The sequence below is a fragment of the Cetorhinus maximus genome, chromosome 1 (assembly GCF_964194155.1).
Source record: "Cetorhinus maximus chromosome 1, sCetMax3.hap1.1, whole genome shotgun sequence".
Lineage (NCBI taxonomy): Eukaryota > Metazoa > Chordata > Chondrichthyes > Lamniformes > Cetorhinidae > Cetorhinus > Cetorhinus maximus.
In genome coordinates this window covers 200,058,997-200,085,379 of record NC_135879.1, presented here as the reverse complement: position 1 = coordinate 200,085,379, position 26,383 = coordinate 200,058,997, and the positions used below count along the sequence as shown (strand labels likewise).

General features: G+C 44.0%; 1 protein-coding gene across 1 annotated transcript in view; it reads right to left on the bottom strand.

The window, feature by feature from the left end:
• Positions 1-24,431, bottom strand: part of LOC144690992 (complement C1q tumor necrosis factor-related protein 3-like) — a 50,407-nt gene extending 25,976 nt beyond the window's left edge. Inside the window, exons 1-4 of the mRNA XM_078558987.1 lie at positions 24,303-24,431; positions 18,478-18,592; positions 15,363-15,517; positions 12,985-13,114 (exon numbers count right to left, since the gene is read on the bottom strand). Coding sequence (XP_078415113.1) covers positions 12,985-13,114; positions 15,363-15,517; positions 18,478-18,592; positions 24,303-24,386 — 484 coding nt within the window. The 5' untranslated portion in view covers positions 24,387-24,431. The remainder of the gene's footprint in view (positions 1-12,984; positions 13,115-15,362; positions 15,518-18,477; positions 18,593-24,302) is intronic.
• Positions 24,432-26,383: the final 1,952 nt, after the last annotated feature.

Sequence of the window (26,383 nt, the reverse complement as noted above, 5' to 3'; positions counted from 1 at the left end):
TACATTGAGAAGAATTGAACACATATTTTGGTTCTGTCTTCACAAATAATTTCCAAGAAATGTTTGGGAACCAAGGGTCTAGTGAGAGGGAGGAATTGAAGAAAATCAGTATTAGTAAAAAAATGGTGCTAGAGAAATTAATGGGGTTAAAGGCTGAAGAATCCCCAGGGCCTGATAATCTACATCTCAGAGTACTAAAGGAAGTGGCCCTGGAAATATTGGATGCATTGGTGGTCATCTTCCAAGATTCTATAGACTCTGGAGCAGTTCCTACAGATTGGAAGGTGGCAAATGTAAGCCCGCTATTTAAAAAAGGAGGGAGAGAAAAAAACAGAGAATTACAGACCAGTTAGCCTAACATCAGCAGTGGAAAAAATGCTAGAGTCTATTATAAAAGAGGTGGTAACAGAACACGTGGAAAGCGTTAACGGGATTACACAAAGTCAGCATGGGTTTATGAAAGGGAAATCATGCTTAACTAATCTACTGGAGTTTTTTGAGGATGTAACTAGTAGAATAGATAAGGGAGAACCAGTGGATGTGGTGTATTTGGATTTCAAGAAGGCTTTTGATAAGGTCCCACATTAGAGGCTAGTGAGCAAAATTAAAGCACATGGGATTAGGCGTAATATACTGGCATGGATTGAGAATTGGTTGACAGACAGGAAACAGAGAGTGGGAATAAATGGGTCTTTTTCTGATTGGCAGCTGGGGACTAGTGGTGTACTACAGGGATCAGTGCTTGTGCCCCAGCTATTCACGATATATATAAATGATTTGGATGGGGGAACCAAATGCAACATTTCCAAGATAAATATAGATATATAGGGTTTTGCAACATTTCCAAGTTAGCTGACGACACAAAAGTGGGTGAGGTTGTGAGTTGTGAGAAGGATGCAAGGAGGCTTCAGGATGATTTAGACAAGTTGTGTGTGTGTGGGCAAACATATGGCAGATGCAGCATTACCTGGATAAATGTGGAGTTATATGCTTCAGTGTGAAAAATAGAAAGGCAGTGCATTATTTAAATGGTGATATACTGGGAAATGTGGGTGTACAAAGGGATCTGGGTGTCCAGTCAATGAAAGTAAACAGGCAGGTGCAGCAAGCAATTAGGAAGGCAAATGATATGTTAGCCTTCATTGCAAGAGGATTTGAGTTCAGAAGTAGGGATCTCTTACTGCAGTTATACAAGGCCTTGGTGAGACCACACCTGGAGTATTGCATGCAGTTTTGGTCCCCCAACCTAAGAAAGGATATACTCGCCAGAGATGGAGTGCAGCGAAGGTTCACTAGGCTGATACCGGGGATGGCAGGATTGTCGTATGAGGAGAGATTGGTTCGACGTGGCCTGTATTCACTTGAGTTTAGAAGAATGAGAGGGGATCTGATTGAAGTGCATAACGTTCTAACAGGGCTAGACAGACGAGATGGAGGGAGGATGTTTCCCCTGGTTGGGAAGTCTAGAACCAGGGGCCACAGTCTCAGGATATGGCAGGCCATTTAGGACTGAGATGAGGAAAAATTTCTTCACTCAGAGGGTGGTCAACCTGTGGAATTCTCTTCCACAGAAGGCTGTGGAGGCCGGGTCACTGAGTATATTCAAGAAAGAAATTGATAATTTTTTGGATATTAGGGGCAACAAGGGGTATGGAGAGAAAGGGAATATGGTGTTGAGATAGAGGATCAGCCATGATCATACTAAATGGCGGAGCAGGCTCGAAGGGCGGAATGGCCTACTCCAGCTCCTAGTTTCTATGATTAGTGAGCCTGATATCCAAACATCATGTGTTGTCACCACCCACATGAATGATGTCTTGCAGCAATGACTGTCTTCACAGCTGTCTGCACTTGAGCACATGATAACCCCAGTGGCAACTATAGAAGCTTCAGTTGCACATGTCAGAGACACAATAGGAAGATCCCTCATGGATGGTCATACTGTTGTTACACAAACTTTGGGTTTCAACCTCCAAGAACTAATCCATGGGTGGTCCTTAAAGTGCTTGAAGAACAGTTACAAAGAACCAAATGGGAGGGATAGAAACCATCAGTTCTCCAAGGGGAAACAAGCAAAGTGGTTCATTCCTCAGATGTCCCTGTGGGCGCTGGGAAGGACACAGTCACGCTGAAATTTAGTGCCATGGTGGCCGACGCCACTATAGGTTGAGACACTGGAACTGGACATGTTACAGGGAAACCCCTGAGGCAGCAAAACAACTAAACCAGTGCTTTAGTGTAATTGTCACCATCATTGGCCGTCCCTCGATTCAAGAGTCACGTGTATTCAGGGTCATGCATTTCTGGCATGGGTTTTCATGTGACAGAACAGGTCGATTCTTGACCTGCAGATCTTTGAGCACGTGGGCAGGGTGTACCACAGGGTAGTAGGATCCAGAGTTTAGGATGTACTTCCTTTTCTTTCCTTCTCTGCCACTGCTCAGCCTCATCGTTAAGACGTTGTGACTCAAAGACTGATGCAGCTTGATGGACAAGTTGTGGCCATTTTAAATGATTGATAGCAAATCAATGCTGCTGTGCTTCAAAGAGAGCTTCAAAGTGTCTTTGAAGCGTTTTCTTTACCGTGCTGTGAAAATCTGGCCATTTGAGAACGGAGAAAACAAAACCTGGCAGGGGAGATGCTTTTCAGCCATCCGGACAAAGTGTCCAGTCTATCCAAGTTGATTTTGCAGGAGATTTGCCTGAATGTTTGTGGAGCTGGCTTCAAGAGGGACACTATTATTTGTTCAATGGTACTCCCATTGAATCCAGAGGATGCAGTAGACAGTGCTGATGGAAATTCTCTTGCGCTCTTCTGTGTCGCTGATACACAGTCCAGTTCTCACTGCAGTACATGAGTGTGGTGACAACAACATTTCTACACACTAGGACTTATGTTGACTTGCGTAGCTCTTGTTGTCAAACATTCATTGCTGTAGTTTGTAGAAGGCTGAACCGGCACAACTGACCTGGTTTTTGATCTCATCAATGGTGGCATTTTGAGAAAGGTAGCTTTGGTATGAGAAGCGTTGAACATATTCTAGTGTCTCTCCTTCAACATATATAGGAGGTGGAATATTTGACTGACCAGGTGTGTGTTGATATATGAATTTTGTTTTGGCAACAATCAAAGGCAGGCTGAGTTTCTTGTATGCAGAATTGAAGAGATTGGGAATGGTTTTCAGGTTTTATTGATGTGTCCAGGACTGGACAGGGCATCTGTCATTAGATGGGTAAGATGCCATCAGAGCGCAAAGTTGTCCTTTTAATTTGAACCATCCTTTCCTGGGATGTGTACCAGATGTACAGGCAGAAGCTGCTAGCTAAAATGGTGAAGGGTTGGGAATGATATGGGATTGACGTCATGAACTTCAAGATACATCTAAGTAATTCTTGTCAGATGGGTTGGGTTAAAATCTATCCTCAAATTTTTAAATTGAGTCAAAAATGCAAAGTACTAACAGGGCCAGATTTTGGCTACCAAGGCAGGTAGCTTAAGTCAGGAAACTTCTCAACTTACTGGACCCACCTTGTTAAAAAGTGCCCGGAATATACGATTTTTGCTCTAGTGGGAACAAGCGTGGGATGGGTCCTGTCATCCCCAGAAACAAAGTATATGTGGCCATGGAGGTGGACAAGTGCCAAGGCAGGCTGGTTAGAAAGCACATCTCAGTTCTCTAGGACTTTGTTCCAGTTGTTCTAGAAGTTGTTAGGCCCTCTATTACCCCTCACCCCTCACATCTCCTCACTCCCACACCCAAGAACCATGGCCCCTCATACTGTGCTGTTGCCACCATTTTGCATCACACACTAACCATCTAACCAACTGAGCTAACTGACCCCTCTCAAGTCATTAATTTCTTACATAAACAAACAAACTTCTATTCAGTAGCCACATCAAAGACAGATAATCCATTAATAGCCTCTTTATGTTGTCAAGCAAACTCTGAAATCAAAAACCCCTGCTGACATAATTGTCACTTATGAAACTCAGCCAAGCATTCATAATGACAATAATGATAGCCTTTGGGGAAATGTCAGCAAAGTGGTCAGTTGAATCTGAACAACCAGATGCTACTTATTTTCTAACCTATACCTGTCAATCAAAGCAGTCCAGAAGATTTTCTTTTAATTCTCACTGACAGATGCAGCTCGTTTTTTTTATTTAAAGAGTGCGTCATTTAAATCACTACAGATCATGAAAGTGATACAGACTGCATCTGCCCTTCAAGGGTGTTTATGTCTACTCCATCAGTTTGTACCTCCCACACTGCTAGTTAAGGTCCTTTACGAGTCAAAACAGGGTCTGTTTGAACTCAGCACCGAATTCAAATGGCCCTGCTGAATTTGAGGTTCCCTCCTATGTGAATTACACACTGACTCCTTTACCCCACCAGAAAAAATTGGATCTGTAGGAAATGGAGGCGAGATTTCCACATTCGGGTCCTGTTTGCCATTTTTAAAGATCCATAGAGTCATCCTGACTCCGCAAAAATCCATCTTGAGGTTTTGGAAACTTGAAAGCAAAAGTACGAAAAAGCTGTAAATGCAGAACATTGGTAGAGAAATAGGAGTCAATCAGTTGAAGTTTTAGGTCTTAGGCCCTTCCTCAGTACAGGCAGGAAGGGTCCTGATGGAGGATTTTAAACCTGAAATGTCAACTGACTGACATGTTTCTCCACAGATGCTTCTGGTCTTGTTGAGTGTTACCAGCGTTCATTTGTTTTTGTTTTAAAATTGTATCTCCTGGGCCTGAATTTTACGCTTGGGGCGGGTGTGCGTGACTGGCAGGCCCGGGGCTGGCTGAGAAACAGGCCCCTGACCCCAGTCGACCAACTACGGCAATTTCACGCTTGTTGGCCAGTTAAGGCCCACCCAGCGTGAAACGTGTCTTCCCAATGGTCGGGAAGGGCCAGGCGGGGGTGGGGGCCTGTAGGGTGCCGGGTCCAATGCTGACCCGGTGGGCGGTTTAAAAATGGCGCAGGCAGCTCCTTGAAGGCTGCCAGGGAAGAATCATGTACTCTGCGTTCTGGAGAATGAAACTATAGCCTCAACAGTGGCTGGAGACACCAGATGGGAGGGTAGGTCGGCTGGGCACTCGGCCACCCCCGTTTTTTGGACGAGTGCCTCGGGGTGATCTTGGAGGAGTGGCTGCCAGGAGAAACACCCTCGTCCCCGGAAATGGAAAGAGGAGGCCACTGCACCAGACAAAAAAAGCTTGTGAGAAAGTGGCAGCTGAGGTCAGCAGTCACGACATTGTGTGGCACACATGGGTGCACTGTGGCAAAAAGCACAAGGACCTGCTGCACTCAGGAAGGGTGAGTACCGTGTAGGCATCGGTCAGTGTGAAGAAGTGTTAAGGTCTGGCCATCCCCGCGTGGAGCTCAGGGGTGTTAGAGTCTGAGTGCCGACTGTCGATTATGCCGGAATTGGCCAAGGGGGTGAGCCCTGGCTCCTTGGACTGAGTGCCTTGCGGCTCGAGGGCCATGACTCAGATGTGCCCTGCAAGGTGCTCCTCAGATGGGGTTGGCCAGGCTGCAATGGTGCTGCAGGTAGGGAGTGGGCTAATCAATGTTCCTCTGTCCTTTAAGGAGAAGATGAGCCATAACCAAATTGAGAGGTCACGGACAGGCGGAGGCGCCCAAACCTCCTAATATTGACCAGATTTGAGCAACACGCCTTGGAGCTGGAGAGGCGCCACGCACCTCATTCAGTCGGTCATGGAGAGGATGGTGTGTCAGATGAAGGTAAGAGTGAAATGCACAGAGATGAGATTTTTCAATTGTGCAAACATTCTTGTGTATTCTCTTAATTGATGGGAGCCTCAAAACTGGAATCCCCATTGATCATTGAAAGACGATTTTACCATGATCTCCATTGTCCACCAGGGTGCCTGGCATGCACAGTGACAGTGTGATGACTTAAACTAATGACATGTTGTTGTTGTCCCTTAGATTCACTAGCAGGCACTCGTTTGCAGGACCCCAAAGAACCACCCCTGACACCAGAAGACTGCCGAGCTTCAGCTGCACCTGCGTCACACCCGCTTGCTGAACCAGGCACCAGCGGAGAGAACAGCACCCCGGTGGGCATTAGATCATCAGCTAGAATGTCGGTGCACAGCGGTGAGGGTACTTCACATTCACTTGAATTGCAGGTGGAGGCAGAGAGTGCCCAGGGCGCCGGCAGTGGGAGAACTGCTGGAGACCAGGACGATGCTCAGTCAAAGGCAGACGATGAGCCTCTGAAGTCGTCCATTAGGCGGCAGATGCTGAATGTCCAGCGGGATGTTCGGGAGGATCTGGCAGAGATCCAAGAAGGTATGAGTGCCATGGTCTCTTGTGGAGGTGTCCATGCAGAGCATAGAAACTGCACCGACCCTCATGGCTGAGCGCACTGCCTCCGCCATTGAGAGAGTGGCGACTCTCATGGAGAGGCATCTCCAGGGATAGAATCAGGGGTTCCTAGGGCTGTGCTTGGACCTGCAAGTCCTCACACAGGCACTGACCTCAGGTGGTCAGTGCCATTGTGGGAGATAGATGAGGCAGTATTCCAGCTGGTTGCCCGTCCATCAAAGGTGAGCAGGGAGGTCCAGATCAACCTTATGTTGACACATGAGCTGCCTGTCATCTCTGCAGGCTTCTCTCAGGACGCTCTGGATGAAGGCAGTAGCAGTAACCATGGCATCTGATGAGGCTGTGCCGGCTGGGGAGATGCCAGTCATGGCACTGGCTGTTCCCTCCCAGGTGGGGCCAGCACAGGCTCCAGTGACCAAAGGACGACCGCCAAGGTCATCAAGGCCAACAAGACAGCAGAATCAGCAGCTGTCTCCAATGCCAGTGCCAGTGAGGTTGGGGGTGGGGAAGGGGCACCAAGACGTAGCACTCGCAAACAGAAGTTTAAGGCACCATGAGCACAAGAGGGACTGGTCACGGGTGACCTTCTGTTCTCTAATGTTTTGTTTAGATGTTTACTGGTGTGGAAATGAACACCAGGGATGGTAATGTTAATTTGTTTTGAGTGTGAAATTTACATAAATTTTGTTTTTGTCATAATGGCCTGAGTATGCTTCACCTTTTTTTTTGGTGCAGGTTATGCCAGTCTGTAATGCTGGACGTGAGTGGCTCTAAACTTTATTACGCAGACATCCTGGATGGAGACGGCAGCCCTGGCATGAGGTGGAAGCTGATCTTTGGCGGCCTAGTTGAAGGAGCGTTGGATCAAGGCGTCCCTGGTGTCCCTGCCTCCCTGGAGGTTATCAAGGTCTTGCTCCATGCCCTTAGCAATCTCCTCACTGTGCTCATCTTCAGACTCACTATTGGATTCATCCTCTGTGGCCTGAGAAGCTGCCTCAAGATCCTCTTCCTCCAGTGGGTCCCCCCTTACCAGTGCCAGCATGCAATCACTATCAGTGACACCCGCTCTGGGGGGTATTGTAGTGCTCCCACTGAACGGTCCAGGCATCAGAAGCACATCTTCAGAAGACCTTTGGTCTTCTCTGTCATCACCCTTGTAGAGGCATGACTCCTATTATAACACTGATCTGCCTCTGTTCTTGGGTGGCGGAGAGGCGTCATATGCCACCTTTTTAATGTACAGTCCTTGTCACCCAGCAGCCATCCAACCAGTTGGGCTGGAGCACTGAAGAGCCTCGGCACCTGGGCATGTCTCAGGATATAAACGTCATGGGATCTGCCAGGGTATCTTGCACAGACTTGCAGAATCTGAGTCTTGTGGTCACAAAAACTATCTAGACGTTCATCAAGTGGAAGCCCTTCATGTTGACGAATGCGCTTGGCTGACCGGCTGGCATCTTGATGGCCACATGTATATAGTCGATTGCACCCTATAGGCGGGGGAACCCAGCAATCGCTGAAAATCCTTTGGCTCGCTCAGCCTGGTTGGCCTCGTCCGTACGGAAATGAATAAATGTCATTATCCACCTGAACAGAGCTTCTGTCACCAGCTTGACGCAACTGTGGACAGCTGATTGGGACACTCCACACAAATCCCCCACTGACTCCTGGAAAGAGCAGGAGGCATAGAAGTTGAGGGCCACTGTGACCTTCAGAGCCACTGACATGGGGTTTCCACCCACAAAGTTGGAGGTGATGTCAGGCCCAATCATTTGACAAATGGAGGTCACTGTCTCCCTGGTGAGGCAGAGCCTCCTTTGGCATTGCACATATTGGACATATTGAGGCAGCTGCATCGCTGCCTGTAAACCCTGGCAGCAGGGTAGTAGCGTCTTCTGCGGCCCCTTCCAGCTTGGACTTCCTGCTGGATGCTGCATTGGGCCACCTGGCCTCCTCTCCCTTCTGCCCCTCTCTTCTTCCTCAGAGTGCAGAGCACAATCCCCATTACGAGGGTTACAGAAGGCTGTATGATACCTGGAAGGGTCCACAAGGTCAAAATCCTCTGGGGGCCTTGGAGAAAGCAACGAGTCCTGAAATGAAGCCTGGAAATGCCAAGAATGAAGCTCAGAACTGAGTTGAAGCTGTCAAGTTCCAACAAGCAACCAGCAGCAAACTATCTCCTAAACTCCTCACTGCTCAGAATGGCAATGCTTATGACCCTTTTTATCCCGCCACTGGATGAAGTTTTCGCAAAATAGGGTTGCCTGCCTGCCTGTTTTGCCCATGTGACAAGGGGGAAATTGACTGGATAACATAAAATCTGGATTGGGTTTTTAACGGCCTTAAGTGGCCTTTTAATTGATGACGGGCATGGCTCCGACACCCGTGCGCACCCGCCAACTTGAAGACACTCGCCCGACGTCTTCTTACACTATTTTATGCCCGATTGGGTCGGGTGTGCGCTCGCCCACGAGGTGTAAAATTCAGCCCCTGGTATTTGAATTAATTGCCACAGTGCAAAATCGAGATCAACTTCAGAATCCTGATAACTTTAGCAAGGTCTCCAAAAGTATCTTTTCCAAGTGCTTTTCAGAATCACAGAATCACACAGTGCAGAAGAGGGCCTTCGGCCCATCGAGTCTGCACTGATACTTGAGAAACACCTGACCTACCTACCTAATCCCATTTACCAGCACTTGGCCCATAGCTTTGAATGTTGTAACGTGTCAAGTGCTCATCCAGGTACTTTTTAAAGGTTGTGAGGCAACCCGCCTCCACCACCCTCCCAGGCAGTGCATTCCTGACCGTCACCACGCTCTGGGTAAAATAGTTTTTCCTCTCGTCCCCCCTAAACCCCTCACCTTGAACTTATGTCCCCTTGTGACTGACCCTTCAACTAAGGGGAACAGCTGTTCCCTATCCACCCTGTCCATGCCCCTCATAATCTTGTACACCGCGATCAGGTCACCCCTTAGTTTTCTCTGCTCCAACGAAAACAACCCAAACCTATCCAACCTCTCTTCATAACTTAAATGTTTCATCCCAGGCAACATCCTGGTGAATCTCCTCTGCACCCCCTCCAGTGCAATCACATCCTTCCTATAATGTGGCGACCAGAACTGCACACAGTACACCAGCTGTGGCCTCACCAAGGCTCTATACAACTCCAACATGACCTCCCTACTTTTGTAATCTATGCCTCGATTGATAAAGGCAAGTGTCCCATATGCCTTTTTCACCACCCCACTAACATGCCCCTCCACCTTCAGAGATCTATGGGCACACACGCCAAGATCCCTTTCTTCCTCAGAACTTGCTAGTGTCATGCTGTTCATTGAATACTTCTTTGTCAAATTACTCCTTCCAAAGTGTATCACCTCACACTTTTCAGGGTTAAATTCCATCTGCCACTTATCTGCCCATTTGACCATCCCGTCTATATCTTCCTGTAGCCCAAGACACTCAACCTCACTGCTAACCACCCGGCCAATCTTCGTGTCATTCGCAAACTTACTAATCCTACCCCCCACATAGTCAGCTATGTCGTTTATATAAATGACAAACAATAGGGGACCCAGCACAGATCCCTGTGGTACGCCACTGGACACTGGTTTCCAGTCACTAAAGCATCCTTCTGTCATCACCCTCTGCCTCCTACAACTAAGCCAATTTTGAATCCACCTTATCAAATTACCCTGTATTCCATGTGGATTTGCCTTCTTTATAAGTCTCCCATGTGGGACCTGGTCAAAGACTTTGCTGAAATCCGTATAAACTACATCAACTGCACTACCCTCATCTATACACTTGGTCACCTCCTCAAAAAATTCAATCAAATTTGTTCGGCATGACCTCCCTCTGACAAAGCCATGCTGACTATCCCTGATCAAACCTTGCCTCTCCAAGTGGAGATAGATTCTCTCCTTCAGAATTTTCTCAATAGTTTCCCTACCACTGACATGAGACTCACTGGCCTATGGTTCTCTGACTTATCTGTACAACCCTTCTTAAATAGCGGAACCACATTGGCTGTTCTCCAGTCCTCTGGCACCTCCCCCGTGGCCAGAGAGGAATTAAAAATTTGGGTCAGAGCCCCAGCGATCTCCTCCCTTGCCTCCCTCAGCAGTCTGGGACACAAATCATCCAGACCTGGAGATTTGCCCACTTTTAAGCCTGCCAAAACCTCCAATACCTTGTCACTCCCTATATCAATTTGCTTAAGAACCTCGCAGTCTCCCTCTCTTGAGTTCGATAACTTCATCCTCATTCTCTTGGGTGAAGACGGATGTGTAGTATTCATTCAACACTCTAGCGATGTCATCTGACTCCATCCATAGATTCCCCCCATGGTCCCTTATGGGCCCTACTCTTTTCCTGGTTATCCTCTTCCTATTGATATATTTATATAATATCTTTTAATTTTAAATTAATTGGCAATAAGAGGTTAAAATTTGTTGATAATTGTTGTGACATTTAAAATAATTGACCCAATGAATGGGTTAAAATAATGCTTAAAATTTCAATTGCAAGCACTTGTTTTGTAAATACTCCGAAGAGCAAGTTCACTTCTTAACATGGAAACCTCACAGAAATAGACCACAGGATGGTTGGTGTGAGAAACGGAAAACTATCACACTGGCTGCAAGATCCTAAGTCATGTTTGGTGGAAGTAGACTCTTCAGCCAAATAGATTTCATCCTTCCAGAATTCCCAACATCTTCCTTTTAAGCTGATAGCGAGTTTATAAATGTGGCTTTGGCGCAATTGGAGCAGATTTTCAGATATTGGTGGTCTGGCATATCGCTGATATAGAGCAACAGGAGTTTTATTATACATATAGCCATGCTGTACCTGACCTGAGAATGCTTGATGAATTCACTGGGTTCCCAAAATGACCATTTTTCCATTCCATAGCACTAGCATTCCTCACCTTGACGTGTATTAGCATCCAAACAAAAGCTTCATAAATACAATTATCTATAACCATTAATCAGTAGTTACTAATTAATTGCACAAACTTTTTTTAAATTCACAATCTTTTTTGAAAACAGGAACATAGGAGTATTGGAAACAAAGTGTCTTTCAAGCAGCACTTACTCAGCAATAAACTGCTCATGAACGTTTAGTTTGGGTTCCGGCAGCTTCCCCTCCTGACCTCTTTGAGTTCTTGGTCCAAACATGGACAGAAGAGCTGAACTCAATAGTTGAGGTGAAAGTGACTGCCCTTGACATCAAGGCAGCATTTGACCAAGGAGCCCAAGCAAAACTGGAGTCAATGAGAATCAGGGGCAAAACTCTTCACTGGTTGGAGTCATACCGAGCACAAAGGAAGATGATTGTGGTTTTTGGAGGTCAGACACCTCATTCCAGGGCATCACTGCAGGTGTTCCTTAGAATAGTTTCCATGGCCCAACCATCTTCATCTGCTGTATCAATTACCTTCCCTTCATTATAATGTCAGAAGTGGGGATGTTCGCTGATGATTGCACAATATTCAGCACCATTTGCGACTCCTCAGATACTGAAGCAGTCCATGTCCAAATGCAGCAAGAACTGGACAACATTCAGGCTTGGGCTGATAAGTGGCAAGTAACACTCATGCCACACAAGTGACACGCAATGAACATCTCCAACAAGAGAAAATCTAACGATCTTCCCTTGACATTCAATGGCATTACCATCAATGAATCTCCCATTATCAGCACCCTGAATCCTCCATTATCAACATCCATTGACCAGGAACTGAACTGGACTAGCCATATAAATACTGTGACTACAAGAGCAGGTCAGAGGCTGGGAATTCTGCATCAAGTAACTCACCTCCTGACTCCGCAATGCCTGTCCACCATCTACAAGGCACAAGTCAGGAGTGTGATGGAATACTCCCCACTTGCCTGGATGAACGCAGCTCCTACAATACTCAAAAAGCTTGACACCATCCAGGACAAAGCAGCCTGCTTGATTGGCACCACATCCACAAATATTCACTCCCTCTACCACCGACGCACAGTATAAGCAGTCCGTACCATCTACAAGATGTACTACAGTGACTCACCAAAGCTCCTTAGACAGAACCTTCCAAACTGATGACCACCTAGAAGGACAAGAGCAGCAGATGCATGGAACCTGCAAGTTCCCCTCCAAGCCACTCACCACCCTGACTTGGAAATATATCGCTGTTCTTTCACTGTCAAAATCCTGAAACATAATTCCTAACAACACTATGGGTATGCCTACACCACATGGACTGCAGTGGTTCAAGAAGGCAACTCACCACCACCTTCTCAAGGGCAATTAAGAATGGGCAATAAATGCCAGTGATGCCCACATCCCATGAAAGAATAACTTTAAAAAAGTAGGCCATTCAGCTCTTCAATCCTCCTTTGTTATTCAATTAGATTATGGCTGTCTTGCACCTCAACTCCACATTTGTGCCTTTGCTCCACATCCCTTGGTAGAATGACCTAACAATAATCTATCTGTCTCAGACCTGTAAGTTTCAGTTGTCCTAGTATCTACAGCCTTTTGAGGGAGATAGTTTCAGATTTCAATTACCCTTTCGCTGAAAAAGTGAAAGTACATTACGCACTTGTTTGCAAATCAGCCAACTGTAATGTCATCAACTTACCTGCTATTGGTGCAGTAAATCTTCCAGTCATAACATCAAAATAGCTTCCAACATTGGTCTCCACACTGCTGAAAATAATACCACTGTTCTGGTTTGTGAAATGGGTTGCCATAGAAGCCATAAAAGCAACCTATGTTAATTAAAATGAGAAAAGTGAAATAATGCTTGATTTGTACAAAATTGCCAATATCATTAAAGTTGTTGGTACAATATGGCTGATGGTTTTAGCAACCAGCTACTTTCAGACTGGTGATAATCTCTATGCATGTGTCCTTGGACAGGTAGAAGCCTATTCTTGACCTGAAAAACCTGTTTTAATATCAACACTAGCAGTGAGCCAATTATGTGACTGACTCTGCAAAATCAAAAAAGTTGAATTAGGTTGAATGTTAATTTCAGAAAGATCCCAGCCTGGGAAATACGCTTTTGGGAACTTTTTAAAGCTTTGCACTGGATCATTCACAGAAGGTCAAACAATATGAAACTATCTGCTAGACATGGACTAAGTAAATGTACTTCAGTGGGGTCAATTTTAACTCGAGGCACATCCAGAGAAAGCATGGTGGGAGGGAATTCCTGTGAACAATCTAATATGAGGCCCAAGCTATTTTCACTCCTAGGCCCTTAGACAATGGTTGATCTGTACCTCAATTCTATGTATAGGGACATAGCAACATAAGAAATAGGAACAGGAGAAGGCCATTCAGCCTGTCGAGCCTGCTCCGCCATTCAAAAAGACTACGGCTGATCATCTACCTCCATACCATTTTTCCCCACTCTCCCCATATCCCTTGATGCCATGAGTATGCAAAAATCTATCGATTTCTGTCTTGGACAGACTCAATGATTGACCTTCCACAGCCCTCCAGGGTAGAGAATTCCAAAGATTCTTCACCCTCTGAGTGAAGAAATTCCTCCTTATCTCAGTCTTAAATGGCCTGTCTCTTACTCTGGGACTGTGTCCCTTGGTACTAGACTCACCAGCCAGGGGAAACATCCTATTTACATCCACCCTGTCACGCCCTGTAAGAATTTTGTAAGTTTCAATGAGATCACCTCTAATTCTTCAAAACGCCAGAGAATACAAGCTCAGTTTCCTCAATCTCTCCTCATAAGACAATCGCGCCATCGCAGGCATTAATCTGGTGAACCTCCATTGCATTTGCTCTATGGCAAGTACATCCTTCCTTAGATAAGGAGACCAAAACTGTACACAATGCTCCAGGTGAAGTCTCCCACCATGGCTCTATACAATTGCTGCTTTTGACTTATATCCTTTAATACTTCTAATAATACCTAAAAGTTAACACCCAATACAGATCCTGGGAAACATCACTTTTTACATTCCCCCAGTGTAGATTTCTTATATCACTGCCATGTCTGCTATCCCCCAGCCAATTAACAACCCATATCACAAATTTACCTCTAATGTTATGTGCTCTATATTTTGCTAATAATCCCTTGTGTGGAACTTTACTAAATGCCTTTTGTATCCTACATAGATGACATCCTTAGACATTACCCTGCCCACCTTGTTGATGATCTCCTCAAAAGAATCTGCTAGATTAATCAGACATGATCTACCTTTCACAAATCCATACTGACTCTCTTTGTTCAGCTCATACTTGTTCAAATGCTCAATCACTCTGTCCACCCCTTCCATTCAAAACCCTCCTCAGCACCCTTGTCTTGATCGTGCCTTCATTAACCCTGCTCCTTCTGTCCAATTATTTTTGCTTTCCCAGCATAACATGACATATGTAGCAATATTTAAATAGTACTACCACAGGAGCGTTATCAAACGAAATTTGACACTGAGACACGTAACAGATATTAGGACAGTGGACCAACAGCTTGGTCAAAAAGATAGGTTTCAAGGAGTATTTTATAGGAGAGAGTGTTATAGCAGAGGATAGGTTTAGGGAGGCAAATCAAAGTCAAAGACTAGGGCAGTTGAAGGCACAGCCACAAATACACTTAGGAATGGTTTATTATGGGCGTCACTTCCTTGGAGTGGCACTCAGCATCAGATTGCCACTCCTTGCCCAATTACTTGCACGAAATTTCTTTTGCGCGTGTCTCACCCAATCTTCAGACTCAGGCCGAGCGAGATCCAGGCAGCGCATCTGTCCTCGAAGCCCAGCACCGCAGTTCAGCAGAGTCAGATTGAAGAATGACACACCCACTTTTTATGACACTAGCTGCTGTAAACCAGGCAAGTTAAAGGTCCCATTGTACTAGTGTTACCAAAGTATTAGCCTGGGCTTATAGCCCAGTGACATTCCCAACGTCTCACCCATATTGATTAACCATTGTTTTACACAATACTGTTCTGTAAAATGTTTTGCATATTGTGAACAGGATAGTATCGTTCTTACTTTGAGTTCTGATGGGATCCCGGCTTGTCCCTTCTCGCCTTTGATGCCTTGAATTCCACGTTCTCCTCGAGGTCCTATGTCTCCTTTTCGGCCTTGCTCACCTTTCTCCCCCTCATGTCCTGGGAGCCCATTATTTCCATTATTTCCATGGTTTCCTATTAAAGTACAGATAGTTGTATTGTAGGAATCAATTGGTATTTGATTGCCAGCTGTTGTATTTAGACAGTGACTACTTGGATAAATATGCCTCAAGGCCAAAAATAAAACAAATATAAGTTCTCCAATGTAAAGGCAAAATACTGTAGATACTGGAAATCTGAAACAAAAACAAAAAATGCTGGGAAACTTCAGCAGGTCTGACAGCACCTGTGGCGAGAAAGACAGAGTTAACATTTCAAGTCAATATGAAGAAGAGTCATAAGGACTCGAAACGTTAACTCTGTTTTTCTCTCCACAGATGCTGTCAGACCTGCTGAGTTTTCCCAGCATTTTTTGTGTTTGCGTAAATTCTCCAATGGTTCAAATGATAATTGCACTAATAGTGTACTGAGCCATATGAACCAAGAAGGGTAAAAGCAAAATAGTGCAGATGCTGGAAATCTGAAACAGAAACAGTAAATGCTGGAAAAACTCAGCAGGTCTAGCAGCATCTATGGAAAGAGGAACAGAGTTAACGTTTTGAGTCCGTACGACCCTTCTTCAGACCTGCTGAGTTTTTCCAGCATTTTCTGTTTTTGAACCAAGAAGGGTCTGAATTCTTAGCTATGCTTTTCCTGCCTCCCAATGCTGAAAATGAGTTCTGCACCCAAAGTGTGCTGAAGCTATTTAGACCAAGGTGTGACTGAGTTACCTTCACTAAGACATTAACAAGGTCCAGAGACACTCCCAGTCCACGTCCACCTCCCCCAAGCTGTGCCTAGCACCAGGAAATAGGGCAGGAAAAGGAGAAGGGCCAACCCAATGTTCATGTATCTGGTGGATAGTTATTAAAATTGATTTTATAAATTTATGAAATCTCCAACAACAATTCTGAACCTGAATGGATGACACTCCATACTTTTAATTGTTCCTTTCCAGGGCCAGAGAAGTTCGATTGACAGTCATCAACAATTCCCCTAGCAAAACTGGAGTCAATGGGAATCAGGGGGAAATCTCTCTGCTGGTTGGAGTCATACCTAGTACAAAGGAAGATGGTTGTGGTTGTTGGAGGTCAATCATCTGTGATCCAGGACATTGCTGCAGGAGTTCCTCAGGGTAGTGGCCTCGGCCCAACCATCTTCAGCTGCTTCATCAATGACCTTCCTTCCATCATAAGGTCAGAAGTGGGGAAGCCATAGGGCTCCTCCTCTGTTTTATGCAAAAATCTTCAAAAGTACATTGTGGGAATTACCCATGTTTTAGTGTCCGGTGCCCATAAATACAGGAGGTGAGCTAGGAAGCTGTGCATGGTGCCTTCCACTTTAATAACATGAGAATGCTAGGCCTGTAACAGACAGGCTCATCTCTGTCCCCTGCTCCCAGAGCAGTATAATGGGAAGGAGATACAGCATTATGGATCCCCATCCATTTTTCCTGAAATTTGCATCCAGAGAATGGGTGTTTCTCAGAACATTTCAGTGTTTTGAAGCCTTGAAGAGGAATCGAGTGCAGACATAGAAAATACAACAATCAGTAATCTATATTGTATTTTGTATGATACAATTATCAGTGTTGGTAGAACAATTGAACATTCAAATGAGTTTTGAAGCAATCAGGGGTCAAGTTTTTCCATGTAGGGATAATGGGTAACATGTAAGTAGTTTCAGCTTGTAATTTATTAAAAGAAAATCTCATAAGGTATATCTTTTTTTAAATTCATTCATGGGGTGTGAGCATTACTGGCAAGGCCAGCATTTGTTGCCCATTCCCAATTGCCCTTGAGAAGGTGGTGGTGAGCCGCCTATGTGAACTGCTGAAGTCCATGTGATGTAGGTACATCCACAATGCAATTAGAGAGGGTGTTCCAGGTTTTTGATCCAGGCACAGTACAGGGGCAGTGATACAATTCCTAATCAGGATGGCGTGCAATTTTTATCACTTGCTACAGGACGTAGATAGGCTACCAGAATAGGCAGAGAAATGGTAGATGGAATTTAATACAGGGAAGTGTGAGGTGATGTGTTTTGGCAGAAGGGATATGGAGAGACAATATAGAATTAATAGAACAATTCTAAAGAGCTAAAAGGGACAGAGGGATCCGTGGATACATGTGCATAGATTTTTAAGGTGGCGGGACATATGGAGAGAGTAGTTAGCAAAGTATATGGGATCTTGGGCTTCATAAGTAGAAGCATTGAGTACAAAACCAGAAAGTTATGTTGAACTTTAATGAGCTCTGGTTAGGCCACATCTGGAGCATTACATCCAGTTCTCATTGCTGCACTTCAGGAAGGGTGTGAGAGTCCTTGACAGTGTGCAGAGGAGATTTACCAGAATGGTTCCAGGAATGGAGGGTTTTAGTTACAAGTTGAGGTTGAAAAAGACAGGATTGTTCTCTTTGGAGCAAAGGAGACTAAGTGGAAATTTAAGAGAGGTGTACAAGATTATGACAGGTTTGGATAAGGTAGGCAGAAGGCTTGGTGACTTGCTGCAATGCATGTTGTAGATGGCACACACTATTGTCACTGGGCACCAATGATGGAGGCAGTGAGTGTTTAAGGTGGCGGGTGGGATGCAGGCTATTTTGTTCTGGATGGTGCTGAGTTTCTTGAGTGTTTTTGGAGCGAGCTGCACTCATCCAGGCAAATGGAGAGTATTCAATCACACTCCTGACTTTATGAGGAAGTTATGAAGAAATTAGGGGGAAACTAGAGAAATTCTTCCCCTGCAAGTAAGCAAACCTCAGCACCTCCCACCAGCTGATAAATACATGCAAGGATCCTAATTCCCTACAGTGGAAATGCCTGCTGAGACTCAGTGTGCAGATTCACGTGAAGAATGGCCATTTGGGTGAGCTACGGGAGGGTTTACTGTGAATTGTGAATGTATGGCCTCCAAAATTGGCTGCAGGAATAAAGAATGGGTTAAAATTGGAAGAGAAAAATGAAACATTGGAGAGACACAATTAATAACTCACCCGGAATGCCAGCTTGACCAGGAGGACCAGGCCATCCACGGGGACCAGGCTCTGCTCTGTGACAACAGTGGCTACATTCAAAATGAGCAGGCCTATCCACAACCTCATGTTGTTCCTCAAAATAGAAAATGATTTTTAAATTTACAAGTATACTTTAGTAAAAATCTAAATTGACAAGCTATAAAAAAGTAACTCAAGGCAACTGATCTGATTTTAGGATAACAAGTTTTATTTTTACAAATGTTGTTGCAGTTCCTTGGACAGAAAAATAGAGTATATCATATGGTTACTGTTGTAATCAGATAAATGAAATACGTCAATATCATATTGCTACTATAAAGGATATTGGACTTGAAATTACTGAAAAAAATAACAGCATGTGAGGGGTGCACTTTGCAATTACAGTGGAAATCGGCCAGAAACTTGCGGTAAGGATGCTGCATGAAAAGCAAGTTGTCAGAAGGTTTTGGATGATTTGCACTGCTCCTCAGTTAACACCACAAGAATGGAATCTAACACTTAACCCCCCCAGGAGTTTCATGAAGTTGCTGCATTTGCATGCTAATTTTCCATTAAATACAGCATAGAACATTAAGTCTAGCAATTAATCACATTGGTATCCTTTAAACAAGGTGATAATTGGTTTCTTTTATTCATTCACGTGATGTGGGCTTCGTTGGCTGCACCAGCATTTATTGCCCATCCCTAGTTGCCCTTGAGAAGGTGGTGGTGAGCTGCCTTCTTGAACCATGCAGTCCATGTCGTGTAGGTACACCCACAGTGCTGTTAGAAAGGGAGTCCCAGGATTTTGACCCAACAACAGTGAAGGAACGGCGATATATTTCCAAGTCAGGATGATGAGTGACTTGGAAGGGAACTTTCAGGTGGTGGTGTTCCCATCTATCTGCTGCCCTTGCCTTTCTAGATGGTAGTGGTCATGGGTTTGGAAGGTGCTGTCGAAGCAGCCTTGGTTAATTCCTGTAGTGCATGTTGTAGATGTTACTCACTACTGCTACTGTGCGTCGATGGTGGAGGGAGTGAATGTTTGTGGATGTGGTGCCAATCAAGCGGGCTGCTTTGTCCTGGATGGTGTCAAGCTTCTTGAGTGCTGTAGGAGCTGCACTCATCCAGGAAAGTGGGGAGCATTCCATCACACTCCTGATATGTGCCTTGTAGATGGTGGACAGGTTTTGGGGAGTCAGGAGGTGAGTTACTCGTTACAGGATTCCTAGCCTCTGATCTGTTCTTGTAGCCACAGTATTTATCTGGTTAGTCCAGTTCAGTTTCTGTTCAATGGTAATGCCTAGGATGTTGATAGTGGGGGATTCAGTGATGATAATGCCATTGAACATCAAGGGACGATGGTTAGATTCCCTTTTGTTGGAGATGGTCATTGCCTGACCCTTGTGAGGCACAAATGTTACTTGCCACTTTTCAGCCCAAACCCGGATATTATCCAGGTCTTGCTGCATTTGGACATGGGCTGCTTCAGTATCTGAGGAGTCATGAATGGTGCTGAACATTGTGCAATTGTCAGCGAACATCCCCACTTCTGACCTTATGATGGAAGGAAGGTCATTGATGAAGCAGCTGAAGATGGTTGGGCCAAGGCCACTACCCTGAGGAACTCCTGCAGTGATGTCCTGGAGTGGAGATTACTGACCTCCAACAACCACAACCATCTTCCTTTGTACTAGGTTTGACTCCAACCAGCGGAGAGATTTCCCCCTGATTCCCATTGACTCCAGTTTTGCTAGGGGAATTGTTGATGACTGTCAATCAACCTCTCTGGAACAAAGGGAACAATTAAAAGTATGGAGTGTCATCCATTCAGGTTCAGAATTGTTGTTGGAGATTTCATAAATTTAAATTTATATTTTTAAATCTTTTTTTTTCTACATTTACTTTCTGTCTCTTTTTTTTCTCTCTCAATCTAATCTTTGTTTCCTTCTTTTTGGGTGGAATTGAATGCCTCCTGGTGGGGGTTTAGAGGTGGGGGCATTTAATCAGGCAGGATGGTGCTGAATGGGGAACCTGCTGCCTTCCCACATCACCCAATTTAGTCCAGGGCAGGAAGGCTCATGCATAGCCTTCCCACCTGGGCACTAATTGAGGCCTGTAATGCCACTCAGGGCCTCATCCCACTGTCATTTGTATTCAGTCAGCAGTGAGGGAGGTAGTTACCACACAGAGATCCTGAAAACCAAACCAAACTGGTGGGCATCTGGTCGGAGGGAGGGGTGGGGGTTCCTCATGCAAAGACACTGTGCCTGATCAAGGGACAAGGCATCAGGAAGGGAGATGTCTGCTGAGAGGTCCCCCTTGCCCTTTCTTCAGAACCCGTGACACCTATCCCGCCCTCACCTGTGGCCTGTGTCCTTTGTCAATTGCAGGCCTTTGGCGTGTGCATTATTGGCAGCAGCCACTACTCCTGGTGATGCTGATGGGCAATGGAGAGCTGCCGGCTTTTGATTGGCTGGCAGTTCTTGGCAGGGGCAGGATTATCACCCCTCAGGGTCCTAAACACCACTGCAGGCCTGACCCTAACCAGTTTAAGTGCCTGATGGCTAATGAATTCTGGGGGACTTTCCCTAATGGAACTGACATGAGGCTCCCTCTGGTTGTCTAGGCAGCAGATGAGACCTGGGGCAGAATTTAGCCGTTGTTGGGTGGGTTGAGCGGGGGCAGGAGGGGATGGTTAGGAAGCTGACTGCTGCCTGCGATCGAGCCCAGAAGGCGATTTCACACTGGCGGGCCAATTAAGGCCTGCCCAGCGTGAAATGCAAGCGGGAGTGCTGCCTGTGCAGGCAGTGGGAGGAGGGCAAGGGGGGCAAGTGCGAACTTCACACAGAGCTGCCTCAGGAAGATGAAGAGTTTAAAAAATAATAATAAAGGTTAGAAAAATGTTATAAAACATATCCCCTCATGTGACTCTGTCATGAGTAGGGACATGTTATAAGTGAAATTTGAAAAATGTTATTTCATTTTTATTTGAGGTTGGAAACCTCATCCTGCCCGTAGATGAGGTTTCCAAAAAAGTACAAAGGCTGCTTGGCTTTTCGTCTGCCCACCAATCATAAGGTTGGACAGGCAGCAAAAAATTTAAGTTAGTTGTCCCTTAAATGGCCTTAACATTTTAATTATCGGCAGGCACGCTGCCAACTCCAGTACGTGCCCGCCAACCGAAATATCACGCAACTGTGCATTGACATCGGGACGCTCGCCCGACATCAACACATGTCATTTAACGCTCGAGTGGGACAGGCGTATGCCCGAACGGGTCAGGTGCACGCCCGCCTGCCAAGGTAAAAATTTTGTTGCCTATCACCAACATTAAATTCCGTCCTTTATTTCTCTTTATGTGCCTGAGTTAACATTAAATTTATACATTCTAATTCACCCCCCTTCTCATTCTTTTCTTTGTTTATTTCTCATTCCTTTAATCCCATTTGTTAAGGTGAAGCATTGTTAGTCCTATTGTTCACCAAGGTCCCAGATGTCCCATTGACCTCACTATGCCATTATCACCTTGCGCTTCCAACAACTTAAAGGGCAAAAAAAATTAAGCTGAAAGGTACAGGAAAAGTATCAACTATGACCAGTCCCGTCGTGAGATGCTGTCCACCAAATTCTGGACTGTTAAATGTACAGATTGTTAGAAACTTCACATCTGTGAGGCAAGAAATGGATGGTCAGCAGTTGAAAATTCCTTTGCTGCACAATCCCTGGGTTTTTCAATGGCATTTGACACAAGGTGTGTAAATGCCTGGTAAGGATCGGGCCAGTAGGTTAGATTTTAACACGTTTGTAAATTATTCTTTTCTTTTCTTTTGTATCCAGGAAACTTAGTCTCTGTGAATCTACCAGGTAAAATGGCTGACCATTTACGTGCTTATAGCATAAACGAAGAGGCCATAACAATAATAAGCAAAAATAACCAGAGTAGTTCAATATATCAGCTTTTAAGATACATGGGATTATCTATCTAGCATATATTTCCATTACATGCTTAATATTTAAAGGAAAGTTTAAATATATAATCCAAAATAATAAAGAAAAGTATTTTAGGCATGAATTCAATACGATCAGAATTAAGGTAGCAGCAGAGATGTACTTATTAGCATAATAGGCATCGGAAAGATCCACTATGGGATGAAACATTGCATTTAGTATCAATAAGCACCACAACTGCACCTTCAGCTTGTACATAAGTCAAGATTTTGATAGAGTTTGACACTGCTTTTATGAACTTAGTACATTTTTAAAAAATATATGTTTTTGTGTTGTGGATGACACTGGAAATTCCACCATTTATAGCAATCACAGTTGCCCTGAAAAAGGCATTAATCATCTTCGAAATTATGCTATTAGGAGCTGGCTGTTCTATCACCTTAGTTTCAAATTTGTTTCATTTTGGCTTTTTTGTATGCTCCCACAATAGTGTTAGAATATGAAATCCATTGCCGCATTTAGCTACTGAAGTCAAATGAATCACAACATCTAGGAGGGAATTAGATAAAACTTCAAGAAGATAAATATTAAAAGGTATTAGGAAAAGCAGGGGAGTTACATTGTAAGAGATGGTTCTGAAATAGAGCAAGCTACCCCAGTGTTGAAGTTCTTATGGCAGACAGGTGGAAGTGTCGGTTTTGTTAATGTTATTTGCTCTATTTTTGACATGTCTGAATAACACCAGGAGTTACATTTTGTTTCCTTTGACAGTTCAGATTAAGATTAGGGTTTTTTTTTAATTATATTACTTGATTGGCTATAATGCTGCACTTACTGAGGAAATAGCATATAGGAATTTGACAGTTGCAATGAAATTTATAAAATATTTTCTGCTTTTACCGAGTTAACTATATCGTTTGTACGAGCAAGAATACTTATACATCACTGCTCAATGCTGATTTTTGTGAGGCAAATCACTGATGTATAATCATAGAGAAAAGTTGCTGTTCAAATAATTATGCAGTGCAGAATTTAGACTGCAGTTTACCAGAAACAATTCATAATCTATATAGCCCATTTCCCCTGAGTACATGGTCGAATTTGACATTTTCAAAATACTTGATCCTGGCCGACCCTACCACCTGAAAACCTTTTCAGATTAGTCTGATAATAAATAATCATAACCAATTCAAACATTAAAATGGGGAATCTTCACACAGATAACATTTTCAATAAGGGTTATCACAAATTTAAAATTTTAATTAAATCTATGGGGAAAATAAAGAGGAAGTGCATGTATACATTTCAACTGCCGCATTATCCAGGAAATCAAATTTTCAAATTGTTCCCCTTTTTAATGAGTTCATTATAAGATCTTTTATTATTCAATTTGAAAAGTATTCAGTCCTGTTTCAATAGTTGGTTTTGTTTAACTTTACAACAATACAACAAATTCACGAGTAAACCCATGATAAACATATAAAGTTGTTTTCCTTTTTCCTACCAACAAAAAAAAAATTACTAGAATTTTAAGCTTTAACTGAAAAATCAACTAAACTTTGTTATCCTAAAATTCAAATTGTTCCAGTTTAAGCCAGATGAAGCCAAACTGCCTCGGGACTATTATTACCTTTGTGTACAAAATCAGTTCAAAGTACCTGGATGCTATGAGGAGTTGGCTGTTCTAGCACCTTAGTTTCAAATTTGTTTCTTTTCGGCTTTTTTTGTACTTTTCCTGTCTTGTCAGCTGCAGCCAGTCTCGAATTTACCCCACCTGTATGGTTTACAGCTTCAGTCTGTTCGCTCTTTAAATACCTGGAAGATTGCTGGTTTTCAACTACTTTTGTCAAGTTTGCAATATCTTTCACGCTCACCTCTGAATATTCTTCCAGGCATAGGAAAAAGGGTAGGAAGAGGAAAATGAGCAGGGACCAGCGTTCACAAGTCTTCAGTGCCATAACCTTTGGGCTGGGGCCAGCAGCAAGATGCGAGTCTTATCCTTCAGTCACATGCAATCCCTATGAAGCTTGCACCAAGCGTACAATTTTATAGTGCCGTGGGCTCCTGGTACAGGAAACTCTGGGTCAGCCCAGTGATATAATCTCTCAGCTGTGATCGGTCGAACCTATCGAAAAATATGGTTCATATTACTTAAATGAGCTGTGACCTATTCATTCGTTAACCACAGTCACACAGGGAGGTGAACTTCCATGGACTAATATTGATAGCTCCCCTGTTCCCCATATTTTGGTGTCAGTTATCCATTTAACATTTGGAGTAGGTCTGTTTTTGCTCAAGTGTGAAAAACTTTGTTGAAAGTGAGAATTTGTGACTAATGCAGAACTTTCCTAACTGGAACCATGTGCTAATATCATTATATGGCTATGCCTAACTGGATAAATGCATGGCTTGTTTTTTTTTAAATAAAAGACCTGACATTTGGAGGTTTTGTTAAAACTACCAGATATTAAATATGTAGCAACAAATTAATTTCAAACCGAATGAATAAAGCTTGTAATAACTTACACAAAATGAAATTCCACTCATGATTATGTGTGATCTAGTAAGATTTTCTTACAATTTGTTGCAAAAAAAATATTGTGTATAACTATGCTTTCATTTCAGTCAATGTGATTAATGGTACTGCCCTAAGAATGAAGTTGTTGAACATTGAGACTTATGCCAATGGGTGACTCATTACAAAAACCAGACATTATGTTATATATAAAAAATACATAGAGTTTTAGATTGCAATATGACTTTCCTAAGTGTCTTAATGAATGTTTAAACGTGTCAAAGAGTTCCCTTGTTCTATTTTTAAGTGATCTGAAACAAAATACATCTAATTAAGCAATTACATTTCATTTAAAAAGGAAGAATATTTGAGGAATTATAATATAAAATATCCTGAAGGTGATAGGCTAGATTTTAAATTGCATTGGCAAGTAGAAAACTGGTGGAAATTAATCACCCGGCCATTATACACTCCACCCAATTCTTTTCCATTGACTTCAAAAGAAAGTGAAATCAGGCACGGTGCATTACGAGGAATTGATTTGTTACCACTAGTTTTCCTTCCAGTGGTGAAACCTAAAAGCCACCTCAATATCTCTACATTTACAGGTGTACTTTGGAAGTGCGGGCTATTGGCAGATAGGCATATGTGTGTCATTACTCACTTAGAATCATATCTCTCAAAATTCTTGTTTACAAAATGGAAGGACATGGCATGATCTGGATGCTAACCTGGGATTTTTTTTAAAAGGTCATAAATTGACCTTAGGAAGGATTTTTCAGTCACTGTGCGGGGGTCGGCCTGACATGCCGACAGGTAAAATGGTGCGCGATGATGTCGGGTGTGCATCCCGACGTCATTGCGCAGTCCCGCGATATTTCGTTTGGCGGACGTGCGCCAGAGTCGGCTGTGTGCCCGCCGATATGTAAATGGTCTAATAAGGCCAGTAAGAAAGTAATTGATGTCATTAGTAACACTGCCCGTCCAACCTTAAGGTTGGCGGTCAGGGAAAAAGAACAAGCGGCCTTGACATTTTTTAGGAAACCTCATCCATGAGCGGCAAGAGGTTTCCTAAAGCTTTTATGAAATAAATTTTTAAAATTCCTAAATATAAAAACATGTCCCATCTCATGTGACACAGTCACATGAGGGGACATGTTTAAATAAATTTTTAAACCTTTTATTTAATTTTTTGAACATCGATTCAATCTCCCTGAGGCAGCTCTGGGCCTCAGGGAGATTGATGCGCTCTTTCGCGCTCATGCGTGAAAGGGCGCTGGCCTCCTCCCCCCACCCGCACAGGTAGCGCTGAGCACTATGGCTCACATATTACGCTGGGCGGGCATTAATTGGCCCGCCCACATAAAGTGGGGGGGGCGGAGCTGATCATTGGCGGCGATCGGCTCTGCGACCGCCCCTGCCCACTCCCATCGAGCCCAC